This window comes from Geotrypetes seraphini, chromosome 5 (genome assembly GCF_902459505.1).
Source record: "Geotrypetes seraphini chromosome 5, aGeoSer1.1, whole genome shotgun sequence".
NCBI lineage: Eukaryota > Metazoa > Chordata > Amphibia > Gymnophiona > Dermophiidae > Geotrypetes > Geotrypetes seraphini.
In genome coordinates this window covers 109,237,935-109,262,270 of record NC_047088.1, presented here as the reverse complement: position 1 = coordinate 109,262,270, position 24,336 = coordinate 109,237,935, and the positions used below count along the sequence as shown (strand labels likewise).

The window sequence follows — 24,336 nt, the reverse complement described above, 5'->3', positions numbered from 1 at the left end:
CATGGGGGAAGCCATTGCTTGCCCTGGATCGGTAGCATGGAATGTTGCTATTCTTTGGGTTTTTGCCAGGTACTAGTGACCTGGATTGGCCACTGAGGAGGGGCTACTGGGCTAGATGGACCCCATTCTTATGAGAGTTGAGTAGAGGGAGAGCACTAAAATATGTTGTAATTAGATTTTAGGAAAATCTTTTGACATGGCTTCACACAGATTTCAAACTGACTGCCCTCTGTGTGGGCCCCAAAGTGACAAATTAGGTTGGGAACTAGTTGAGTGGAAGATGGCAGAGGGTAGTGGTAAATAGAGTTCACTGAGGAAAAAGATTTTACCACTGGTATGCTGAGGGGTTTGGTTCTTAAGCCTGTTCTTTTTAACATTTTTGTAAGTGATATTGCTGAAAGCTTGTCTGGTAAGGTTTGCTTCTTGCAGATGATACTAAAATCTGCAGTGGTATAGACCAGTGATTCCCAACCCTGTCCTGGAGGAACACCAGGCCAATCGGGTTTTCAGGCTAGCCCTAATGAATATGCATGAGAGAGATTTGCATATGATGGAAGTGATAGGCATGCAAATTTGCTTCATGCATATTCATTAGGGCTAGCCTGAAAACCCAATTGGCCTGGTGTTCCTCCAGGACAGGGTTGGGAACCACTGGTATAGACAACATGAGGAAGGACCTAGAGAAACTTGAAGAATGGCCCAGAATTTGGCAGCTAAAATTTAATGCTGAAGAAATGCAGGGCTGCAGAGGAAATGGTACAGTCCTGGAGGTGAACTTTTGTGCATGAAAGAGGAGCTGGACTTGGGTGATGATCTTAAGGTGGACACAGAGGTAGAGTGCATAGTGGGAGGAGTGGCCATTAGGAAAAAGGAGATAATGATGCCCCTGTATAAGAGCTCAGAATGGGTTACAGGTTAAACATACATAATATACAGTTAACAGATTACGATTTGCACTGGATTTGCCATAATTTCAGTACAAGTTTACGTTACAAGTTATTATCCTAACTTGATACATATTAGGGGGTCTAATACTAATATACTTGGAGGGGCATAATCAAAATATACGTCTTTAAGTCCGATTTGGACCCAAAGTTGGCAGGGCACAAATGTCCATTCTTGAAAAATATGTCTACAGTATACTTTTTTTTTTTAAAATCCATCTGTACCCTGTTCCCTCTGCCGTGGTCCATCTCAGACTAAAACAGGATATGTTGTCTGAGGAGAGGCTGGACCTCAGCAGTGGAGGCCGATGGCAGCCTGCTAGAATTGCTACATCATCAGCAATCCTCTCTGCAGGTTGTAATTAGTTTTGAAAGTGAAACAGTGAGGCCAGGGGGAAGCCGGATGATGGTGGAGAGTAGGGGAAAACATGAGGGGGAGAGATGATGGACAATGAAATGGAGAGAGGGAAAGGAAGGGAAAGAAGTTGAACCCAAGGGATGGTGTGGAAGGAGGGGGGATGGAGGGAGTGGTCATTAGAAAAATGCTGGACTGCGGGGATGGAGCCAAAAAAAGGAGAGGTGCCAGACCTCCGAGAGAAGGAAAGGGAAACGGAAGGGGAGGATAGAGAGGGAAGACAGATGGTGAGCACAGAGAAAGAAGAAAACGTCAAATGGGCAGGAGACCCTGGCAAGCAAATTAATAAAAGACAAACAAACCAGAGTCTGGGACCACAATGATTTGAATAATGACCAGACAATAAAAGGTAGAAAAAATAATTTTATTTCCTGTTTTCTGATTACAATATGTCAGATTTGAAATGTGTATCCTGCCAGAGCTGGTAGCGAATGTGAGCTAGGACCTAACAGAGAGAGGAAAAGTCTTTTTTGTTTTTGTTTTGTTTACACCACAATGCCAATGTGGGTAGGAGAGGGCAAAGGGGATGGGGTGGGTGAAGAGGATACAAAATAAACCCGCCAGGATGTTTGAAAACACCCAGTTGGGGAGGAAAATCAAATCAGTAAATCAATTTCAATAGGCTGAATTGAATCGAAAAACTTTTCCCTAAATTGGGCAGCACTAGTCTGTAGTGGTTATCCGATCACTTTGGATACCTTCTGGGCACTTAGACCTGGTTTTAGATTGCCTCAAGTCACAACGTGTAAGTTCCTACCAGGCAGCCTCGAAAACTTTTAATTGTCCCTGCAGTACAACTAAGTCTAGGTAAACCCATATTCCGCCCTCACCACTCCTCCAAGAACGCCCCTTTAACTCTGGACGCGCAGTAGCATTCAGAGTCCTAAAGGCCTTGATTCTGTATAGGACACCCAGTCTCAGAAGCCGACTGGCATCCTATATAGAATTAGGCCTAAGCCCGCCTACAATGAATCCGATTCTCTAACTGACATCCATGTTACAGACGCTGGTTAGAGAATCAGGCTATAGTAGATGCGGCCGCTAAGCTTATCGCGGCAGGATCTCCCTGCTGTGATAAGTTGGCTATGGCCACCGGTCCTCCCTCCCTCCCTCCCGAATGTGGCAGGAGGGATGCCCAGTCCCTCCAACCTAGAACATCCCACCCCTACCCCCCTGAACGAAAGTGGCAAGAGGGATGCCCAATCCCTCTTGTTCGGAAACCCCCCCACTCCCCCTGTAGATAGCACAGCCCACCACCCGGGCCCCCCTCTAACCTGTTATGATGGCCGGCTGGGTCTTTCTTCCATCCAGCCTACAGGCTTGCCTCCATCGGAATGAAGTGGTCCTACCCCTTCCCGGTGCATTATGGAATGCACCAGGGAGGAACCTAAGGATTGATTGGCCCAGGCGCCTAAGGGCCCTCTCATAGGAGGGGCCTTAGGCACCTGGAACAATCAGAATCTTAGGTTGGCCCTGTACCTAAGGCCCCTCCCAAGGGCCTACCTAAGATTCTGATTGTTCCAGGTGCCTAAGGCCCCCTCCTATGGCCGCGCTATCTCCGGAGGGGGGGGGGGGGTGGTAGCCTTTATGAGTGCTTGATGTACCTGTTGAAACTGTAGGAGTTTGAACTGCAATGTTTTCTATTTCTTTATGGAGCATTTAAAGGAGAGTTACTCTCGGTTTCGGAGGCTGCTAAAGACGTATTTATTTAGTGAGGTGTTTGGGCAAGTATAAGGGTGAGTGGTTGCTATTAGATAGGATAAAAGGCATTTTTGCTGTGTTGGCTATGTTTTTATTGTGACTCAGGAATGTTTTATTGTAATCCACCTTCAATGTGTTTTGCTAGACAGACTGTAAATATATAAGTAAAATGAATGTAGTTATCCAAAGGAGAAATTTTTTAAAGTTATTAATGTGCAAATGGGTCAGTCCATCCTAATCATACCAGTCCTATATACGGTACACAGCTGTAATAGGACTATGAGCTTACTGTGGTAAAAAAAAAAAAAAAAATTATGAACATAACAAACATAGGTGGAGGGGGGGGGGTATAATGTTAGCAGTATAAGTTTGTATCAGTCTTAATACCTATGATTCTCATCCATTCTGGGCAAGCTAAGGATCTGTGATCATCTCAGAGTTAGGTAGGTGATTTGCTGTGTTTTGGTCCTTTTCATGTTTGTCTAAGGTCAGCTTCTGTTGTGAAACCAGGCTGGTCATTGCATATGAGGAAAATTTATTTGGGCACTTAGTCATGGTCGCATCTCACTTTTTATAGTTGCCATTGGCCCATGTCAGCACTGCTTAAGTTCAATGTCCATATTTTATAGCTGTGGCAAGTCATCCACAGGTATAAGATAATAACTACATGAATGTTAAAGTCTAAAGATGTATAAAATTGAATACAATTTGTAGTATTTCCAGCTCTTATAATTGGTGATCTAGCTGTCGACACCTTTTAAATGGTGCCCCATTTCCCTCTTCCCCCCCCCCCAAAAAAAACGAAAAAAAAGAAAACGGATTCTTTTTTCCATTGCAACTCTTCCTTATCCAATGTGATAACATGAGCCTGGTGGAAGATTTGAATTATTGCTTTGCAAGCTGGGGGTAGGGGAATGAGAAAGACAAGGAAACAGAACATGGCATGAGCTTGTTGCCATTTTAGAAACGGCCTTACTTGCACTTCAGTTTGTGGCCTTGAAATTTATTTGAGCAAATAGCAATTTGCAAATTTAAGTTGTCCTCATTTAAAGCAGCTAAAACGGTGTATGTTTTACGATGGCTGTACTTCTAGTTGCATTTACAGAAGGCATTCTCAGTTGCATGCTAAGCTCAGTTGAGAAAAATAGTACACATAGAGGGGCATTTTCAATAGTGTGCCTAAGTCCGACTTTGGACATATCTTGCAAGACATCCAAACATCGGGGCAGGGAAACATCAATTTTCAAAACTGCTAGACATCCTTTTTTTTTTTTTTTGGGGGGGGGGGGGAATGACCTATTTGGACATCTTGGCCCTTAAGAAATCAAAAAGTTTTGATCATTTTTGAATACAAAAACATCCATGTTCAAAATGTCAAATCAAGCCCATTTGGATGTGGGAGAGGCCTGCATCATAATGGACTGGCCATTCAGACATCCCAACAGGCAATGGATCACCTTAGTGGGGGGGAGGGGGGGCACTGCTATGAATGTCGCATAAAGACTGATGGGTACATATTTCACCAGAACCCCCTGTTAGTGTATGGTGCGCCCTCCAAATTTTCCTACCTATTTACCATCCCAATAGCCCTTATGGCTCCAGGTGTCACCTGTAGCAGTACAGTAGATTTTGGGTGGGTTTTGGTAGGCTCGCAGTTTCCACCATAAATGTAGTGGGTAGAGTGGCTTATGGGCTTGGGTCTTCTCTTTATGGTTCACTGGTCCACCCACCAGACTACTTATGACACCTGTGTACTGTTCTCCTAGGCTTTCCCATACCAGATGCTACTGTTATGGAGACGGGTATGTACTTTTGTATTCTGATCTTTGTGGGGTGTGAGGGGTTTAGTGAGCACTGGGAAAGTGTGGTGTCTTTACTTTATCTCTGCAGTGGTTATCTGGTCATTTTGGGTACCTTAGTAACACTTATACACTTTTAAAACAGGTCTAACTCAAACATATAAGTTCTATCCAGTAGGCTCAGTAGGCATGTGCCTACGGCCCAAAATAGTCAGGAGGGCCCGATGAAGGAGGGCATCAACTTTGTTTTTTCCAAACGGCGATGGGTCCCCTCCAGCATCGATCGGCAACGCGGCCCCCCCCCCCCCCAATTGGCAACACGGACCCCCCCCCATCGATGTAAAGTAAGACAAGCAAGCAACACGGGTAAGAAAGGCAATGGGAACTGTAATTTTGCAAGCGGTGCTGCTTGCCCAAAGCTTTCCTCTGATGCAGCTTCCTGTTTCCGCCTGGGCGCATCAAAGGGAAGCTTTGGGCAAGCAGCACCGCTTGCAAAATTACAGTTCCCATTGCCTTTCTTACCCGCATTGCTTGCTTGTCTTACTTTACATCAATGGGGGGGGGGGGCTGCTTTGCTGATCGATGCTTGGGGGGCGTCGCCATTCTAAAAGTGGTGAGATGGGCCTGGGGTGGAGGGAGAGAAAGAAGAGGGCAGGGCAGATGATCGATGTGGAGAGAAGGGAGCAAGGCAGATTATGGAAGTGGGGGAAAGGAGCAGGGCAGATGATGGATGTGGGAAGAAAGGGGCAAGGCAGATTATGGAAGTGGGGAGAAGGGAGCAGGGCAGATGATGGATGTGGAAAGAAAGGGGCAGGGCAGATGATGGAAGTGGGGAGAAGGGAGACAGAAGGGAGCAAAGCAGATGATGAATGTGGAAAGAAAGGGGCAGGGCAGATGATGGAAGTGGGGAGAAGGGAGACGGAAGGGAGCAGGGAAGATGATGGATGTGGGAAGAAAGGGGCAGGGCAGGATAGATGATGGAAGTGGGGAGAAGGAAGACAGAAGGGAGCAGAGCAGATGATGGAAGTGGGGAGAACTTGTGCCCATCACTCACCTCCTCACCACTGCTACTGCTTTCCCACATGCTGGATGGGGTGGGGGGGGGAGGAAGAAGATAGTTAGTGAAATAGTAGAGGGGTGAAGGAAAGGGGTGGCAAGCTGTGAGTAGACACAGTGAAAAGAGGGAAACTGAGGGCTGAATAGTAAGAAATAATTTAATTTAGACAGAGGCAGAAAATAGAGAAGGAAGACCAGAGAAGAAAGGAAAGGAAGGAGAAAGATGCCAAATAACGGGGAAGGACACAGAGATCAGATCCAAGTGAAGGAAATGAGATGCTAAAAACCATGGGGGGGGGGAGAAAAGGAGAGATGGAAGGAGAAAGATGCCAGACTATGAGGGGAACAGATGAAAGGTGATGGATGCCAGACCAAAAGGGGAGGGGAGGGGAGGGGGCAGGAGCAGAGATGGCAGAGGGAAACAAACATTTTCTAGAAGGGGCAGACAGTGGATGGAAGGAAGAGAATGATGAGAAGATGAGGAAAGCAGAAACCAAACAACAAAGGTAGAAAAAAAAATTCTATTTGTTTTATTTATTTATTTTTGCTTTAGGATAAGGTATTATTGTAACTTTATTAATAGAAAATGGAAATAAGATGATACTGTTTGAACTAATTTTAATACATTTTTTACAAATTCAGAGACCATAACTCCTTTCCTCAGGTCAGGGCAGGAATACTGTAACAGCAGTATATTTTACTGATCTGAAGAAAGAGGGGTTTTTTTGGTTTTTTTTTTTAATTCTTTATTCATTTTCAAATTTACAATAAGTATAACAATATATCCAAATAATTTAACACTTAATAATCATCAATGGTACAAATAATATGCTCTTATATCCCACCCTTCCCACCCTTTTGTTATCATATAATCAATACCTTATACAATATGTAACAATAGATTTACCCTCCCCTCCCCCCTCACATTCAAATTTGTAAATTTAAGGGGGAAAAAAAATAAAATGTCATCTAATCGGTACAATACTTTGTAAATGGCTCCCACACATCCTGAAATTTCCTGAAAAAACCACGCTGTATTGCAATAAATCTTTCCATTTTATAAACATGACATAAGGAATTCCACCAGAAATTATAATTTAATCTACTCCAATTTTTCCAATTATACGTAATTTGTTGAATGGCAGCCCCAGTCATTATAAGTAATAATTTGTTATTTGTAGAAATCTGACTTTTTGCTCTCATTGCCATACCAAATAGCACAGTATCATATGATAATGCCACTGGGTTGTCTAATAAACAATTAATTTGGTCCCAAATTGATTTCCAGAAATGCATAATAAATGGACAATAGAATAATAAATTATTTAACCTCTGAAAGATAAGTAAGAAATGTATTAGTCCAATAAAATGATGAGCACTAAATTTTCTTCCCGCTATGCCCCATGCCTCCTACCCAAATGCAAAATATAAATTAGTGGGCTTCCCAAAGCCCTGCCAGCTGAAGATCTCTTCCTCTAGGAAGGAAGGAAGGGGAGTTTGTTCAGAGATGTTTGGAGGTTGCATAGAAGAAAAACTGTACACTGGCACTGGTATGGTAATCTTTGTTTGTTTTTAATTTTAAAATAAAAGAAATAAAGTGGAAATAAAGAAGCAAGTATGTGGGGAGGGGGTGGGGCAGGGGGCCCAGTGTACTTGTGTGCCTAGGGACCCTCGACGAATTAATCCTGCCCTGTCTAGGACGTTTGCTAGAACACTGATTATCTCTTCAGGACATCTAAGTCTAAGCTTGCCCATAACACTGCTCCCAACAGTGGGAGAAACATCTTGCTAGATGTACAGGACGTCCAAGTGCAGACTTAGGGTTATTTTGGGATGTTTTGATTGAGCGTCATAGATTGCAAGTTCAAATCTACACGTGCCATGTTCCATGAATAAATTAGCTGTCCAAAAAGCAAGTTACATCTACAGAACATCTCAAAGTAGAGGTGTGTGCATACTCTACACTTTGAGAATTAATGCATCTGCAGAATTAAAGTCCCTGCAGAATTTTTATTTGCATATGGAAATTGCCCCCTAATCTAGTACAGGCATAAAAGGAAGTGGTTCTACCAAGTATGTCCAGATAGACATCACAGCCACAGAAACTGCACACAAAGTGGGAACTCAGCACGCACATTTCCGAGAAGAACATCTTCAAGAGCTCGAACAGAAAAGAAGGGGAGCACAGCAATGATAGACCCGAAGAAAACACTTCCTTTCTGACATCCTACCTTGCCAATAATTGAAGCTTCAAAATTACCTCTGAGGTTACAGTAAGCACATTCTTACAGTAACTGTTGTCATGGGGTCATGTTCATATCAGATTCATTTCAAGATTGATATTCCTCATTGGGAAGACTGGTAGCATGGTATGTCCGAGTTCATTTTCCTGTGGGAGGAAGCTTGAAATAGTATAAGCATGACTAAAATAAATGTAAAAATCTCTTAATGTAAAAATTAAAAAAAAATCATGTTTTTCATATACAGGAGAGGGTGTTAAAAAAATGATGGGTACCGGGTGTCACATAAGCTAGGTATGTCACTGCATAAAGAATTCTTGATTTGGACCATCAAAAACTGGGAGGTTATACATGCTATACACACTTTTTTTTTTCTCCCCCAACAATGAGGAAGACCACTCCTAAGTTTTATATTCTGAAGCATCAAATTTACTTTGTCACTGAAACAGTAGCAATATCAGGGGCAATTATCTAACTATCTTTGAACAGTTTCTCGCTTCACTTTTTTTCTCCATGTTCAGTATATTTTTATATCCTCTTTGTAGCTTTTCTTCTCTTAGGGTATAACAGATGCCATAGTTAGTTTGTGAGCCCGCCTGGACACATAGGGAATCACTTAGAGCAGTGTTCTTCAACCACCGGTCCATGGACCAGTGCCGGTCCACCAAAATTTCCTGCCGGTCCACAGGGCCGGCATGTGCATCACACCCGAAACAGTGTTCTTCAACCCCTAGTTCGCGGTGCGACTGATGCAGCGTTATCTTCGGGGCCAGCTCCCTCTTCCTCACTGACTCGGTGCACAAAGCCACGGGCAACGGCTCCTACACATGTCCTGCGCCTGAACTGGAAGCCTTCTCTCTGATGTCGCAACATCAGAGGGAAGGCTTCCAGATGGCCCACAACTTAGCTCAGTGTTCTTCAACCGCCGGTCCGCAGACCGATGCCGGTCCACTAAATAATTCCTTTATTTCTGTCGGTCCATAGGTGTAAAAAGGTTGAAGAACACTGACTTAGAGCACCTTATCCTGATCATCATTCAGTGTAAACCACTTGGTATCCCTTGGGGTAGGGTTATCATATGGTTCTAGAAAAAGGAGGACGGATGGAGACATCCAGGTTTTACTTCCATTGAAAGCAATGGAAGTAAAGAGGATAGACTGAGACATCTGGGCTTTACTTCCTTTGCTGTCAAGAGAAGTAAAACCCGGATGTCTCAATCTATCCTCCTTTTTCTGGAGCCATATGGTAACCCTACTTGGGGTATATAAGTGAGATATATAAATAATAAAAGATGAAATAAACAGGTACTAACTTTAAAGAAGATTGGCACTTACTGTCTGTGTTAGAAGCACTGGGACTCTGAGGCTCCAGTATACCACCTTTTGGTGGTACAACCAAAGCGGTTTACTTATATACAGGCGCTTTCTCTGTCCTAGTAGGCTCAAAATGTAAGGTTTGTTTGTACCTGAATCTTGATCTTGATTGGATATGTGTTGGATCCCAGTAAGTGGTACTAGTTCTTTCAGGATCTTGTACAGGTGGCAAGCTTGTTGCCCTTCTGGAAAAACACAACCATGTCTAGCTTCTCCTTTCTATTTCATCCCTGGAGTGGGTCCAGTAGGTTCCCCATTCTCACCGTGCCTATCACAACACAGAGCTTAAGCAGCTTCCAAGTTTTCAAGTTTTATTTAAAATTTGATAAAATGCTTATATAAAAATTTCAAAGTGATGTACACTTATAAAATGGGTAAATAAGGACATATAATAGACCAGTGTTCTTCAACCTTTTTACACCCGTGGACTGGCAGAAAAAAAATAATTATTTTGTGGACCGGCAAACTACTAGGACTAAAATTTAAAAACCCCATTTCCGCCCCATCTCCGCGAGCTCGGTCTCCACAAATCATCTGATCCCATCCACGCAAGCCTCAGTTATGATTTTATATTGAATGTATTTTATTAAAGTATAAAAAGAAACAATATTCTGTACAATTGTCATTTTATAAATACAAATAATTCAGAGCAAGGATCAACAAAACCCCTGTCTCCCCTCCCCTTCACATATATCCCCTCTACTATCAAGAAAACTGAACAAGCCAAATTATTACAGAATGCTACACAGAAATATCATGCTAACAGAATACTGAAGTCACACATGACAGGAATAGTTTTAGGGGAGTGCAACTAGGGCAACTTCCCCCTGGTCAGAGAGCGCCCTAAGCCAGCTGGAAGCTAAAGAAGCACTGCCTGGGTTTTGCAGTCCCCAGTTATGTCTTAACACCAGCTCTAGCAGGATATATATTTCAAATCTGATATATTCTAATCACAAAATAGAAATAAAATTATTTTTTTCTACCTTTTGTCGTCTCTGGTTTCTGCTTTCAATCTTCTTTTCACTCTCTTCCTTCCAGCGTCTGCCCTCTCTGTCTCTTCAATCCAGCATCTGCCCCTTCCATCCACTGTCTGTCCTCTCCCCCTTCCATATGGTATCTGTCTTCTTTCTATGCCCCTCTCCCCTTTCTATCCAGCTTGTACCAACTATCTCCTTTTTACATGATTCATTCCAGCTTCACTGCTCTCTTCATTTCTTCATTTTTATCTCTCCTACACCAGATCTATCATCGTTGTCCCTCTCTGCTTATTTTTCTGCTGACCCCTTCCTATCATCAATCTCTCTACTTTCTCATGCCTGTGTCCCCCCTTCCCCCTCCTCTAATCTCTCTGCCAGCTTTTTCCTTCCTTTTTTCATTCTCCCTTCCCTCCTCCTGTCCAGCAGTAACTCTTTTCCCTTCCTCCCCTCCTAGCAGCATCTCTCCTTCTCCCTCTCCAGTAGCAGCTGTCCCTTTTTTTCCCTTGCCCTCAAGCTTCCCTCCAGGTCCAGTAGCAGCTGCCCCTTTTTTCCTTTGCCCAGCAGCTTCCCAGACTCCTTTCCCTCCCCCCTCCCAGTAGCATCTCTCCTCCCTATCCAGGTCCAGTAGCAGCTGACCTTTTTATCACCATGCCCAGCAGCTTCCCAGACTCCTTTCCCTCCTCCCCTCCCAGCAGCATCTCTCCTTCTCCCTCTCCAGTAGCAGCTGTCCCTTTTTTTCCCTTGCCCAGCAGCTTCCCAGACTCCTTTCTCCCTCCCAGCAGCATCTCTCCTTCTCCCTATCCAGGTCCAGTAGCAGCTGTCCCTTTTTTTTTTCACCATGCCCAGCAGCTTTCTCCCCTCCCAGCAACTCTCCTTACTTGCCAGCGCTGCGATTCAGTAAGGCAGCCTCGGGTCCTTTGTTGGGTCGCACCGCCTCTGAGGAAAGCGGAAGTTGCATCATCAGAGGTGGCCCGACTCAGCAAAAGCTCCAAGGCTTCCTTCTTCAATCACTGCGTTTGTAAGGAGAGCCACTGGGAGGGGAGAAAGCACAGTGTGAGGCTCCCTATTATCTCTCCGGCCCTGCGCAAAGGACAGCTCCTCGATCTCGCCGGTCCTGTGCGGACCGGCAGGAATTTTCTGCGGACCGGCACCAGTCTGCGGACCGGCGGTTGAAGAACTGTGTAATAGACAGATGTTGAACATCACTAACTAGAAATTGGGGTAAAAAGGGTAGAACCACAATTTCATTAAAAGAAAAGAACGAATAAGGGAAAAAAATATTGTGTGATAGGGTCACTGGTAGCCAAAGACTTATTGTTGAGAGTCACAAACAATATGATTATTTGGGGTGATATAAGTCTGTTGTTTAGGTCTTAAAAACTATTTCCCGAAAGTGTCAGTACAAAGGAAGCTTTTGAGAGAACCTTTAAATCTTTCTAACACCGTATCTTCTCTAAGATGAATAGGTAAGTGATTCCATTGCTGTTATTAAAGGCTGCAAGGTTTCTCCCAATGTGATGATCTGACTAGGATAGTCGGATCTCTTTGGTATTTATGCTGTAGCTGGTTGGCTAGGCCTTTGGGACTGATGGATTCTTCCTTCACATGGAGATCAGTGGCTAGTAAGGCTAGGTGCCAAAGACAATGATTTGAAATTAACATAAGGTTTTATACCTTTTGGCAAGTTCCCTTCAAAAATAATCTCCTCCTATCATTATGTATAAATCTTTTTATGGATGCAGTAAGGAATAAGATACAAATCAAATCTGAACATGCATAAAGTGAACACCCTCCCCATACAAAAGGAAATACTGCAAGACTAACAATACAACACTGAAAGTAGGTGCTCTCTTCATTATAATCCTGGTCACAGGGTAAGATCCTTTTCTATATCAACCAGTGATGTCATATCAAAGTAAAAGGATATTATTGTTGCTTTTTTCCGGGTCTCACCATGGGACAATTTCAGCCATCATGTTGTGGCTTTCTTCAGGGTATGCTGTGAGGTTTGCATTTTGACTTTATATATAGTGGGTTCATGCCTGATTGCGATTAGGGAGGTCTGTTGGTCATGAATTTGAATTTTGGTGGGAAAGTTCATTGATCTCAAATTTGAAATGTGGTGGAAAGTTTGTTAGTCACATATTTGAATTCTGGCAGGAAATTTGAATTTTGGCGGGAACATCTGTTGGATACAATTTTAAATTTTAGCAGGGAAGTCTGTGGTCACATTCTTTGAATTCTGACAGACATGTCCCAGCAATGAATATCTGGGATTAATTTAGCCAGCAGTGGTAAGTGTTTAAAAACAGTACTGATTGCCACTGGCTTAATATTGACCAGATAGTGCATTTTTTTTGTTGTTTTGCTTTTAATCATAGATAAGAGTACTAAGTATATTTATTAATCTCAAGTAACGGTGCAGTTTGCTGTGGGTTTTATGAGAAGTGTGCCCTTCTGTTTGATATTTTAGCTATCTTAGATACATTGAATCATAGTCTTAAGTAGAATATGTGATATGAGCACTAGAGGCAATGCATTAGCATAGTTGTCATTTTGACTTAAAGATAGACTTTCTACGAAAAGTGAACGTTGGAGAAAGTTTGGTCATCTGCTTCTATGTGTATGCAGGTCCCTCGGGTTTCTATGTTCGCTGCACTAAGGTTCTGCCTTGCTTATATAACCCATTGGATCCTCCTTATCTGCTCTGTGGCTGTTTTTATGCCCAGCTGAGAGCAGCTTCGATATGAATTCTGGAGTTTGATTTGGGGCTTAGTTCCGCAGTACCTGGATTGAGCAAACTGATTTACTCTGATCAGAAGGCATTCACTTGCTTTGAGTTTAGCACCCCACCTCCCCAATCTTTTTGGTTCCTGTGCACCTGAGAACAGACAGTGGGTAACAATTTTATTGTCATATCCTTATTAAATGTACTGTATTATATACAGGACTGCATTTTTTTAACATGTTGATATAAAAGCAGATATTAGTATAAAGCATTCCGATTTGTTTCAAACATGAGAACTCTGGTCCTGGAGTGCTCACATAGGACTAAACTACCAATCAAAATTACCCAGGTTCAAAGAGCTGACAGCCAAAAGGAGTGAAAAACAAGCAAACCTGGAAAACAGGTAAAACATTGTGCAAGGTGTGCACATAATCCAGGAGGTAGCTGCTATGAGATGTTTGTGATTTATAGTTCTAGCCAGTTCCTTGAGTACTCTGATAGTGAATAAATCTTTGCTTGGGGTGAGAAACCTCTCAACAACATGGTCTATGTATGCTATACTGCAAGCAACTTTGCAGAGCTCTGCAGAGACTACATATATCTCTTCTGGACTGACTAGTCCCAAACTCAAGTTTTCCTACTCCCAGTCACTTAGTGAAATTTATACTGGTGGTTACCTCTGGTTAAAGGTGAGGTTTTTTCCTTGGAAGTCCTCCTATGTCTTCTCTGACTTCAGGTAGGATGAGGCTTAACTGTGGACCCAGAAGAACCATTAGCTACAAGGCGAGTAAATACCTGTCCTTTCTATTAAGCAGTTCTGTGGTAGCTCAACTATGTTTTCAATTGTGGAAATCTTATATGCTGAAAACCTTAGGAATCAGGATCTAAAGGCTGTGGATTACTGCGTCCCAGCTTCACCAGCACAAAATTTTTCTTTTGGTTTCCTTTCAGCCCTCTCCTTCCAACCCTCAGCCCTCTCCTTCCATTTGTATCAGCAGTCTCTTGAGTTCAAAGACAGCCTGTGTGGAAGTTAAACCCCATCACTGCTGGTAAAGGAAGAGTGAGTCCAACAATTTCTTGTGATTTCCATTGTTGGGGACGGAGTTCAAAAAAGCATGGGATTAACCCAGAGAATCTAGAATCAGAAAAAAATAGTAAATATTGAAGAACTAAGGCCAGTACTGGACAGACTTGCATGGTCTGTGTTTGTATATAGCCGTTTGGTGGAGGATGGTTTGGGGAGGGCTTCAATGGTGGGAGGGTATAGATGGACTGGAGTGAGGCTTTGACGGAGACTTCAGTAGTTGGAACCTAAGAACAGTACCGGGCAGAGCTTTGGATTCTTGCTCAGAAATAGCTAAGAAGGAAAAAAAACCTCCAACAAATTTTTAGATTGAATCAGGCTAGATGGACCATTCGGGTCTTCATCTGCCGTCATCTATGATGTTACTATGTTACTCTAAGTTTTTATATTAGCTGCCTACTTGTAGGTTTTTGGAAGTTTTTTGCATCCCATTATAAGCAGCCTTTATGACTTATGGTTTATGACTTTACTACAATTAAAGAATGAAAACTAGGAATTTGAATAAATTCAAAATGCTGTCCTTTGCAAGCTCCATGGGATTTGAATTTCTTTTTTCTTTTTTTTTTTTTTAGTTCAATTTCTTTATTGACATTTTAAATATTACAAAGTCATAAAACATTGAGAAATATCAATCAAGCATATCTCAACAAAGCAAAACATAGGAATTCTCTTCAGTTTAGAGAATAAAGGGAAAAATTTCCTGATCAGGGAGGAAATAGTGGGAGAGGAGACCCCTTTCAGAGTGAAGCTGGAACTAGTATAAAGTAAACTGTTAACTCCACTGTAATTTTTGTCTTTGGTTCCCCAGCCATTGTACCATACAGCAAGGGAAACATCTTTGGCTTACCCGGCCATTATATCACAAGAAGTAGAGAAGTGTTGAGAGGTGCCAGGAGTTGCTTAGGCCTTTGTACTTCCCTGAAAGTATGCCCTGGTTAATTATATTAGCGCGCCACTGCTGTTTAGGAGATGGAGGGAGAAAGCAAGCACATCTGGAATACAAAAGAACAGGGAAACACATCCTGAAAAGGAAATAAAACAGCAGATATTCCTTGTGTCTGAGGAGCCAATGTAGAAAACTATGATGAGGATAAATTCCCTTTTATGTAGACTGATCCCACCTGGTGCATCCCAGAATGCACTAGGTGGGGCTGGGCACTGGTGGTGCCAGAGCTAGGAGTGAGTGGGCACCAGGAACTTAATATTTTAAAGATAGGTTGTGTCAAGAGAAGGGTGCCACTAGATGTTGGGGATAATTTTTTTTTCAGGATGAGAGGCAGCTGGTTGGGGCATCAGCTCATGGGGCTGAGGCAGAAAGCTGACAGGCATGTGGCTAAATTAAATGTCACCTTTCCTGTCTCTGCCTGATCCAATCACTGCTCACTCAGACACTTAAAAGGAAGGGTGACATTTTGAAATAATTTGCAGTAAAGCAATGAGTATGCATGTTTGTGTAAATTTTTTTTCTATTTTTTCCTTTTTTTTTTTCCCATTAACTGTACGGCCAGTGCGCTGATCTGGCTTTACCACATGTCTGCATCAGTCCCTGAATGGGAAGGCCTAGGCAGCCAGAAGGAACTAATCTGTGATCATGTTCAGTGCAACTGACAGATTTCTGAGAGAAAAGAGTTTTTCCCCTGAGGATTGGAGAGTTCTGGGAGAATTACAGTCCTTAAGTGTCTGTTTATGTATTTTGTTTCCTGTTGTGCTATTGTTGCAAGTCTGTCCTTTTGTTTGAAAATAAGAACCAGTGGTCCATCGTGCCCAGCAGTCCTCTCCCATGGCGGCCCCTAGGTCAAAGACCAGTGCCCTAACTGAAACCAGCCCTACCTGCGTACGTTCCGGTTCAGCAGGAAATTGTCTAACCTTGTCTTCAATCCCTGGAGGGTGTTTTCCCCTATAACAGCCTCCAGAAGAACGTTCCAGTTTTCCACCACTCTCTGGGTGAAGAAGAACTTCTTTACATTTGTATGGAATCTATCCTCTTAACTTGAGAGTGCCCTCTCATTCTTCCTACCTTGGAGAGGGTGAATAACCTGTCTTTATCTACTAAGTCTATTCCCTTTAGTATCTTGAATGTTTCGATCATGTCCCCTCTGTCTCCTCTTTTCAAGGGAGAAGAGGCCCAGTTTCTCCAATCTCTCGCTGTACGGCAACTCCAGCGGCCCAGTTTCTCCAATCTCTCGCTGTACTGCAACTCCAGCAGTGACAAGGGCGAATAAGATGCTAGGAATGATTAAAAAGGGGATCACGAACAGATCGGAGAAGATTATCATGCCACTGTACCGAGCCATGGTATGCCCTCACCTGGAATACTGCATCCAGCACTGATCACCCTACATGAAGAAGGACACGGTACTACTCAAAAGGGTCCAGAGAAGAATGACTAAAATGGTTAAGGGGTTGGAAGAGTTGCTGTACAGTGAGAAATTAGAGGAACTGGGCCTATTCTCCCTTGAAAAGAGGAGACCGAGAGGGGACGTGATCAAAACATTCAAGATACTGAAGGGAATAGACTTAAGAGATAAAGACAGGTTGTTCACCCTCTCCAAGGTAGAGAGAACGAGAGGGCACTCTCTAAAGTTAAAAGGGGACAGATTCCATACAAACGTAGGGAAGTTCTTCACTCAGAGAATAGTAGAAAACCGGAACGCTCTTCCGGAGATTGTTATAGGGGAAAACACCCTCCAGGGATTCAAGACAAAGTTAGACAAGTTCCTGCTGAACCGGAGCGTACGCAGGTAGGGCTGGTTTCAGTTAGGGCACTGGTCTTTGATCTAGGGGCCGCCGTATCCAGTCTTCCAAGCAGAACATAATTAGTTTGAGAGGACTGCTCCAGACTTGCAAGGGTTACATATATATGCCCCTTAGTGTTTTGCTGGATGATCTTAACACTAGAAAACTGCCTTTATTCCAGCAGTGTTCTGTTTTTATTCTAGTTCAATACTGTTGAGAGTGTCTTGAACATAATTAAAAGTTGCTTAGATATTTATAAATAAGCTGGTGGTGAATTTAAATCTGAAACTTTGGCCAGCAGACATATAGAAATAGTGGACCTTCCAGTTCACCCTAATGTAAAGGCGTAGTATTCCACTCAAGTAGGAAGATGAACTCATCCCTGTCCATGTGTTCTTATATTAAGATTGTTATGAGAAATTAATTATTAAGGTTAGTGCACATATTGAAGATTAGTTTTAATCCCTTGAGGATCCTATGACTATTCTTCATGTGCTGATTTTACTGGCTCTTGATTATATCAATTTTTGTTGCTTTGTCATTTTCATCTTTTGCACTAACGGGAGTACGGTAACTTTAAATATTGCAGTGCATCTATTAACTGGAACCTATCATAAAAACACATCTCAAATTTGTATAATTTACAGTGGTTGGCATAATTTTCAAATTTATCAATTTTTAAGACATTGCATTGCATTATGGGGATCTATGTTTCTTTAAAACATCAATTTCCTGCTTTAAGCATTCTTATGCTGTAGGGTTGTGGAGGGCATTGAGATGGCTATTACCTCAGTTTGGGAGCAAGTATATGTTGTGTGGCTTCACTTTAGCCACAATTTCCGCAGCATCGCTGGAGCAGTTTTTACAGAGAGGCCTGGACTTCTGTCTGAATTACCTTCTTAGAAACATGACGGCAGATAAAGGCCAAATGGCCCATCTAGTCTGCCCATCCGCAGTAATCATTATCTTTTTCTGTCTCAAGAGAGATCCCATGTGCCTATCGCAGGCCCTTTTGAATTCAGACACAGTCTCTGTCTCCACCACCTCTTCTGGGAGACTGTTCCTTGCATCTACCACCCTTTCTGTAAAAAAGTATTTCTTTAGATTACTCTGGAGCCTATAGCCTCTTAACTTCATCCTATGCCCTCTCATTGCAAAGTTTCCTTTCAAATGAAAGAGACATTACGTAGGTACTTAAACATGTCTATCATATCTCTCCTCTCTCGCCTTTCCTTCAAAGTAGATCTTTAAATCTATACCCATACACCTTATGACGAAGACCACATACCATTTTAGTAGCCTTCCTCTGGACTGACTCCATCCTTTTTATATCTTTTTGAAGGTGTGGCCTCCAGAATTGTACACAGTATTCTAAATGAGGTCTCACCAAAGTCTTATACAGGAGTATTAATACCTCCTTTTTCCTACTGGCTATACCTCTCCCTATGCACTCTAGCATCCTTCTAGTTTTCGCTGTCACCTTTTCAACCTGTTTGGCCACCTGAAGATAATCACATAAAATCACACCCAAATCCCATTCTTCTGTCGTGCACATAAGTTCTTCACCCCCTAAACTGTACTGTTCCCTCGGGTTTTTACAGCCCAAATGCATGACCTTGCATTTCTTTCTTCAAGTTTCACCAGGTCTTTCTTCATGTTATTCACACTCTGGCGTGTCTACTCTATTGCATATTTTGGTATCATAAGCAAAGAGGCAAATCGTACTCGACAACCCTTCAGCAATATCGTTTATAAAAATGTTAAAAAGAACAGGTCCAAGAACAGAACCTTGAGGCACATCACTTGGAACTACAGTCCCTTCTCACCCTAATTGATAACATATTTGGGAAGAGTTGCCAGGTGACCAGGATCTTAAAATGAACATATTATCTATCCTGAGTTTCTGAATTTGTATATCTGATAGCACTATATAGTTTATAGGCCTTGTTCTCACTTTTAGCTAGTATATTTAGGTTTCAAAATGTATCAAGATCAAATTTTGTTTGTGTGTTGGGGGTGGGGAGAAGTTTCACAAAAATGAAGATCTTCAAGTAATCTATTGAAAATATATATTGATTGTCTAATTCCTGCATCAAGAGTCTACAAACCATATTCCCTCTCGGTAGACCCACTATAGATATTATAACCTCTCTTCTCTCTGGCATGCAGAGTGAGCAGCAAAGGCTAGAAGCAGCCAGACTGGAGGCAGAACTACGGTTACAGCAGGAGAAGGAGGTCCAAGAGTGTGAAGGCCAAATCCAGAAACTGGAGGCAGAAAAAAGCCAGAGGAAAAGAGAGAAGGAACAAGAAGAAACCAGATGCAAAGGCCTGCAAGGTGAGTAATTTCTGGAGATTAGAGGCTTGTGGAGCCATAGCAGCCGATTTAGTAGATCTGCAAAACCAGGGGTGACCAACCTTGGCCCTCTACAGGTCATGTTTCAGAATTTCCACAATGCATATATATTGGGAAGAATCCTGAAAATCTGATTAGATAGTGGCCCTTGAGGACTTAAGTTTTGGACATTGCTAAACATTAGTGCAATACGTACCCTTAACCAAAGTTAATATACTCACTGTTTATGCTGAACTATGTCATGTCATGGGCTCTTTCTGAGAGTCACCTATAACATTTGCCACTTCTCCTTTTGACTTTGCTGTTAATGTGAAGAAATGTATGTTCTGTATCGCCACAAGCTTTCTGAAATTTATCCTTAAGAGTTATACACAGACTGACAGGGAGATATGATAGAGGTCTATAAAATACTGAGTGGAGTGGAATGGGTAAATGTGAATTGCTTGTTTACCCTTTCCAAAAACACTAGGACTAGTGGATATGCAATGAAGCTACTTAGTATATTTAAAACAAACTGTAGAAAATATTTCTTCATTCAACGTGTAAATTAAACTCTCTAGAATCCGTTGCCAGAGAATGTAGTAAAAGCAATTAGCTTAGCAGGGTTTAGAAAAGGTTTGGATAATTTCCTAAATGAAAGTCTATAAGCCATCATTAAGATAGACTTTTTGGGTTATTGCCAGGTATTAGTGACCTGGATTGGCTACCATGAGGATGGGCTACTGGGCTAGTCTGACCAAGTAAGGCTATTATTTTCTTGTGACTTTGGAAAATCCATGCTTATTGCTAGGATAAGCAGCATAAAATCTAGTCTACTTTTTGGGATCTTGCTAGGTATTTGTGACCTGGATTGACCACTGTTGGAAAGAGGATACTGGGCTTGATGGACTTTTGGTCTGTTCAGTATGACAATGCTTTTGTTCTTATGACATTATGTGGTGTAGAACTTCAAATTCCTTCAGAAAATACTTTGAGCAGTATAAACTTTATGTGATATTTTGAGGCTGAAGAAGCTATTGTGTACCCACAAACAAAAGGCAAAAACCGAGAACAGCAGACACATTTCCTTTGTATGTTTGTTTAATTTGTTTTCCATCCCATTGTCCCCAAAAAGCTCATGATGGGTTACTGGTTAAACATACATATTATATGATTAACAGGTTACAATTTGACATCTACAGTCAAGTTTACAATACAAGGTTGTATCCTAACTTGATACAAACTAGGGGTCTCGTACCAACTAATATGGAGTTTCCAGGTTACAATTTGCCATAGTTATCCTGAACAGTGCATGTTTTTTTAATACAAATTTTTATCCTAATGTGACACTGGGATCTAGTGTCAATGTACATTTTTATGTAATTGATTGATTATGGGCAGGTAATAGCTGTTACTCCTCCTCATTTATTCTGTGTATAGGAGCCTGCTAAAGCTTGATAGTCTAAGGGACGTATCATACTTAGTGTAACTCCATCATTGTCTTTAGGCCAAGTTTTAATAATCAGGAATATTACACCGATCTTCAAGAAAGGTTCGAGGAGAGATCCGGGAAACTACAGACCTGTGAGTCTGACCTTCGGTACCTGGAAAGATGGTGGAGTCACTGATAAAGGACAGCATCATTGATTACCTTGACGGACACGGGTTGATGAGGACCAGTCAACACAGTTTTAGCAAAGGCAGATCGTATTTGACGAACTTGCTGCACTTCTTTGAGGGAGTAAACAGACAGATAGACAAGGGTGATCCGGTCGACATTGTATATCTGGATTTTCAGAAGGCGTTCGACAAGGTTCCGCATAAACGACTAATTCGGAAAATTGCGAGCCATGGAATTGAGGATGAAATACTCACGTGGATTAAAAACTGGCTGGAGCATAGGAAACAGAGAGTGGTGGTAAATGGACAATACTCGGACTAGAAGAGAGTCGCCAGTAGGGTATCGCAGGGCTCGGTGCTTGGACCCTTGCTCTTTAACATCTTTATAAATGATCTGGACATAGGTACGACAAGCGAGGTGATTAAATTTGCAGATGACACAAAGTTATTCAGAGTAGTGAAGACGCAGGGGAATTGTGAAGATCTACAACGTGACATAACCAGGCTCAAAGAATGGGCACCGACATGGCAGATGAGGTTCAACATGGATAAGTGTAAAGTGATGCATGTTGGTAACAAAAATCTCATGCATGACTACAGGATGTCCGGGGCGGTACTTGGAGAGACCTCCCAGGAAAGGGACTTGGGAGTTATGATCGACAAGTCGATGAAGCCGTCCACGCAGTGTGCGGCAGTGGCAAAAAGGGCATACAGAATGCTAGGAATGATAAAGAAGAGGGATCACGAACAGATCGGTGAAGGTTATCATGCTGCTGTACCGGGCCATGGTGCGCCCTCACCTGGAGTACTGCGTCCAGCACTGGTCGCCGTACATGAAGAAGGACACGGTACTACTCGAAAAGGGTCCAGAGAAGAGCAACTAAGATGGTTAAGGGGTTGGAGGAGCTGCCATACAGAGTAAGATTAGAGAAGCTGGGCCTCTTCTCCCTCGAACAGAGGAGATTGAGAGGGGACATGATCAAAACATTCAAGGTACTGAAGGGGATAGACTTAGTAGATAAGGACAGGTTGTTCACCCTCTCCAAGGTAGGGAGAACGAGAGGGCACTCTCTAAAGTTGAAAGGGAATAGATTCTGTACAAATGTAAGGAAGTTCTTCTTCACCCAGAGAGTGGTAGAAAGCTGGAATGTTCTTCCGGAGGCTGTTATTGGGGAAAACACCAAGGCAAAGTTAGAGACAAGTTCCTGCTGAACAAGAACGTGCACTGGTAAGGCTAGTCTTGGTTAGGGTGCTGGTCTTTGACCAGAGGGCCGCCGTGTGAGCAGACTGCTGGGCCTGATGGACCACTGGTCTGACCCAGCAGTGGAAATTCTTATGTCCTTATGTTCCCAGTTTTTATCCGTGAGGTCATTTGGTATGATGCCTTTGTTATTTACTGATTTGGCATTATAAGTCGAGACCCCCTTCCACCCCCCCCCCTGAAAAAAAAAGGAGTAAAAATGGTTGACTCGAATATAAGTTGGGCAGCTTAATATTCAAGTGTCCTGCCCTGTCAGGCTCTGCACCCAGCCCCCTTCCCTCCATCCCTCCCTTGTCAAGGACTGCACCCAGCACCCTTCCTTCCTCCCCTGGCAGGAGCCAGTAAGGAAGCCGCTCAGCACCGAGAAGCAGCGCCAAATTGCGCTGCTCCTCTTGCAGCTCAGATGGCGAAATTGGATCGCGCAGCTGGTTAGCAGTGGGGGCAGGAGTTTGGAAAGCTTGCTCCTGCCCGCTGCACCGCCACCTGCAATCGGCAGAGGACCTGCTGCACCTCCACCAGATCGGCAGAGGTTTGAAGATCGGGAGGAGGAATGGGGAAGAGCATGGTGGCGGCGGCCTTGAAAAATTCTGGGAGGGGGCATTGACCTGACTATAAACAGGGACCCCCCATTTTTAGGGCCAATTTTTTGGCCTCAAAATCCTGGTTTATATTCGAGTATATACGGTAATACTTTTTTGTCAATAGTGGTCTATCAAATTTAGTAAATCCAATCCACATGACATCCAGTGTGCATGCAGCAAAATACAATAAACTTTGCCTTGTCACCCATTCCTTCTTCAAATTATACTCAAATAGGACTGACAGTAGACAATGTAAAATCATTCACTATGAGCTGAAACTGATGGTACAATTGCCTGAAATATTCCCAAAATGCCCATGACACTGGAAACAGAACCAATTAACAAAGTCTCAACATATCGCACCTCCAGGGAAACAAAAAGAGGAGTAAAGAAGTCATAATATCTTGCTTCTCAGCCCAAGAGAAATGGCAAGAGGTCTTGATGGCTCCATCACGTCATCTCTCAATGGGAGGAGATAGGTTGGGTCTGCCAAGTCTCTCTTTGTTTTTTCTGTGGCTCGGATGCCCCTACCCCAAGAGAAACAGCAAGAGGGGCTTGACAGCCCCAACATATTATCTTTTTAACAACTCTATTATTATTATTTGAAGCACATTTTTTAAAAATTTATTTATCATTCTTTTTTAAATATATAAACCACATGCAAATCTATGTAAACAATTCAACTGTATTGAAAGATTCCCTCATCTTGCAGTATCCCATAATTTAAACCTGATCACACACATCTGCTATAAAACCTCCTCAACACACAACAGATTCTGCAATATTTTCTAAAACTGTGTCTGATATAATGAGAAACTAAAATTAGATTAAAGTTTTGATGTTGCCTCAGTATGGCCAACACACAATCCCTCCACTACAAAAAAAAAACTATGCACAAACTTGTGTCAAAAATGCACTCAGTCAGAATGTTACCATATTTTAGCAGCACTAACTCCAAAGACTCAAAGAGCTTCAACGTTATGACTGAAAAGGCAGTACTGTAAATATTACACCATGCCCTAACAAAACAATACACCACCTAGTGAAAAAACACAGGTACAAGATCTATACATAGGCACTGTATGGTAACAGAATACTACACCTTAGCCAAACACAAAAAACAAAGACAAACCCTCAACAAATACGAAACAAGGGACCAAAGACTATAATTGATATGTGATGCCAAATAAACATAAATCTTGAGACATTGGACTCTGCACACATCAATAAATAGAAACTGAAATGCAAAATACAATAGGTGCATTTCCAAAAGTTTACATATTCCAGTTAATAAATTCAAAGTAAAATAACTTATTTCTACCTTTGTTTGAGCATTTTATATTTCTATTTGTTTTGGTCATGATGTCTTTCCTGAGTCTCCTATCCATTTGACATCTCTTCTCATGTCCTTATCTGTCCTGTCAAGCATCTCCCCTCTGAGTCGCTGTCCCTATCCCTCCCTCTTTCTGCATTTTGCATCTGCCCTTTC

At 42.4% G+C, this 24,336-nt stretch overlaps 1 protein-coding gene across 9 annotated transcripts in view; it reads left to right on the top strand.

The window, feature by feature from the left end:
* Positions 1–24,336, top strand: part of LOC117360950 (cytospin-A-like) — a 133,225-nt gene that overhangs the window by 56,259 nt on the left and 52,630 nt on the right. For 8 of the 9 annotated variants that reach the window (XM_033945632.1, XM_033945634.1, XM_033945637.1 and 5 more), the window contains 2 exons: positions 4,827–4,862; positions 19,223–19,388. In XM_033945632.1, the coding sequence (XP_033801523.1) occupies positions 4,827–4,862; positions 19,223–19,388 (202 nt within the window). The remainder of the gene's footprint in view (positions 1–4,826; positions 4,863–19,222; positions 19,389–24,336) is intronic. The other variant, XM_033945639.1, reaches the window with a different exon arrangement.